This window comes from Anoplophora glabripennis, unplaced genomic scaffold (genome assembly GCF_000390285.2).
Source record: "Anoplophora glabripennis isolate ALB-LARVAE unplaced genomic scaffold, Agla_2.0 scaffold613, whole genome shotgun sequence".
NCBI classification, from domain to species: domain Eukaryota; kingdom Metazoa; phylum Arthropoda; class Insecta; order Coleoptera; family Cerambycidae; genus Anoplophora; species Anoplophora glabripennis.
This window is the reverse complement of record NW_019416981.1, coordinates 91,470-93,258: the sequence shown is the minus strand read 5'-3', so window position 1 is coordinate 93,258 and position 1,789 is coordinate 91,470. Positions and strand designations below refer to the sequence as shown.

General features: G+C 25.1%; 1 protein-coding gene across 1 annotated transcript; it reads right to left on the bottom strand.

The window, feature by feature from the left end:
• Positions 1–846: 846 nt before the first annotated feature.
• Positions 847–1,446, bottom strand: LOC108911134 (MAP7 domain-containing protein 2-like). The gene has a single exon (XM_018715971.1). It carries the CDS (start codon positions 1,444–1,446, stop codon positions 847–849), a length of 600 nt encoding a protein of 199 aa, XP_018571487.1.
• Positions 1,447–1,789: the final 343 nt, after the last annotated feature.

The window sequence follows — 1,789 nt, the reverse complement described above, 5'->3', positions numbered from 1 at the left end:
TATAACTTCGGTTATAATTGTTGTTAAATTGTCCATCTTGTTGTGTATTTTGTACATAGTTATTGTTGTATTGTCTACTATATTGTGTGTTTTGATTATTACTATATTTATTGTATCTATGATTTTGTTATCGATTTTGTGTGTTATAGTTTGTTCGAAAATTCTGTACACTAGATTCATTATTATCATCATTGTTGCGACTTTTATTAAAATTTATTCTTCCTGTATGTCTTATAATTCGATTTAGATAATTACATAATTGATCCATATTACAAATATTATTAATAGCCAAACTTTCAGCAACTTCATTTTTAAAATGCCTAGAAATATATTGCACAATATCACTTTCACTTAATCTAGGTGTCAAATATTGGGAATTTGCATATAAGCGTAAAGCATAGATTGACATATTGTTAGATAATCTTTCATTATATCTTCCAAAATATAATTTTTCTCTTACTAAATTTTGCTCAAATTGACCCCAAAAATGATTTATAAATTTCTCTTCAAATTCTTCTATATTACCAATCTCACTCTCCTTTCCTGAGAACCAGACAAGTGCATCTCCCTCTAAATTTTCCCTTAAAATTTGTTTTAATTCATCTATGCTATTAATATCTTTGCATTTATTTTTAATGGTTTTTATAAATATTACTGGATGTACTATGTTAATTTTACCGTTAAATTTTATATTATTAGAATTATTAATGCATGAAATATGTTTAATTTCAATCAATTGTTTTTCTGCGTACTTCTGTTTCAAATCTTGCATCTCGTTTTCTAAACTTTCCTTTATTCGTAACCATTGTCTCTTTTGTTCATTTCCTTCTTCTGGGCTTCTTTTATTTAAATTTTCTTCCACCTTATTAATTTTTCTTGATTGTTCTTTATTTGCCTATCAATCCTTTCAATTTCTTGAACAATAACATTATCTCGTTCTTGTATCTTCTCTTCTATACTATTGCATACATTAACATTTTCTTGTATTTTCTTGATAAATTCTTCTTTATTTCTTTTCGTTTCTTTTATCCATTCTTCTTGTTTTTCATTCATCTTATTTAAATTCATTTCAATTTCTTGTTGGAATTTCTTCTGTTCACTTTTAAACTCTTTTCTAATTTCTTCAAATTTTGTCTCTACTATTTCTATAACCTTTGAAATATTTTCTGTGATATCTGCCTTCATTTGTTCTCTTTGTTTTCTATCTCTTTCTTCTTGCAATTTTCTTTGTTCTTCAAATTCGTTTTGTCTTTCTATTTTTTGTAATTTTTCCATATTTCGCAATGTTTCCATAATACAAGAAATGTCATTATTTCTTTCTTTAGACATTGTTGACTGTTCCCCCTTTCCTTCAATTCCATTGGCTGTACTTCTGTCTTCAGAGCTTTCTACTTCTTCTGAACTGCTTTCTTCTTCGCGTACTACTTTCCCACTTCGTAAATCCATTATTTACTTTTAATTGAAAAAAAAATATTTATATTCGACACCTATTTTATTCTAAAAAAACTCTATATTTTTAAAGAGCCCCACGTTGGGCGCCATTTATAATATTTATAATAATATTATATGTTTTATAAATTTAAATTAATTTTAATATCCTCTCAACAATAACAATAATAATATGTTATTAATTATTAAATAATATTTTTTTTTACTAAATGTAAATTTCAAATGACCCTGATTCTAATTCTTTAAATTTGATACTATTTAAATTAAGTAATAATATATTTTTTTTTTATATATAGAACATGAAATCAAATATCTCAAGGGCGGTTCAAATTTTGATAAA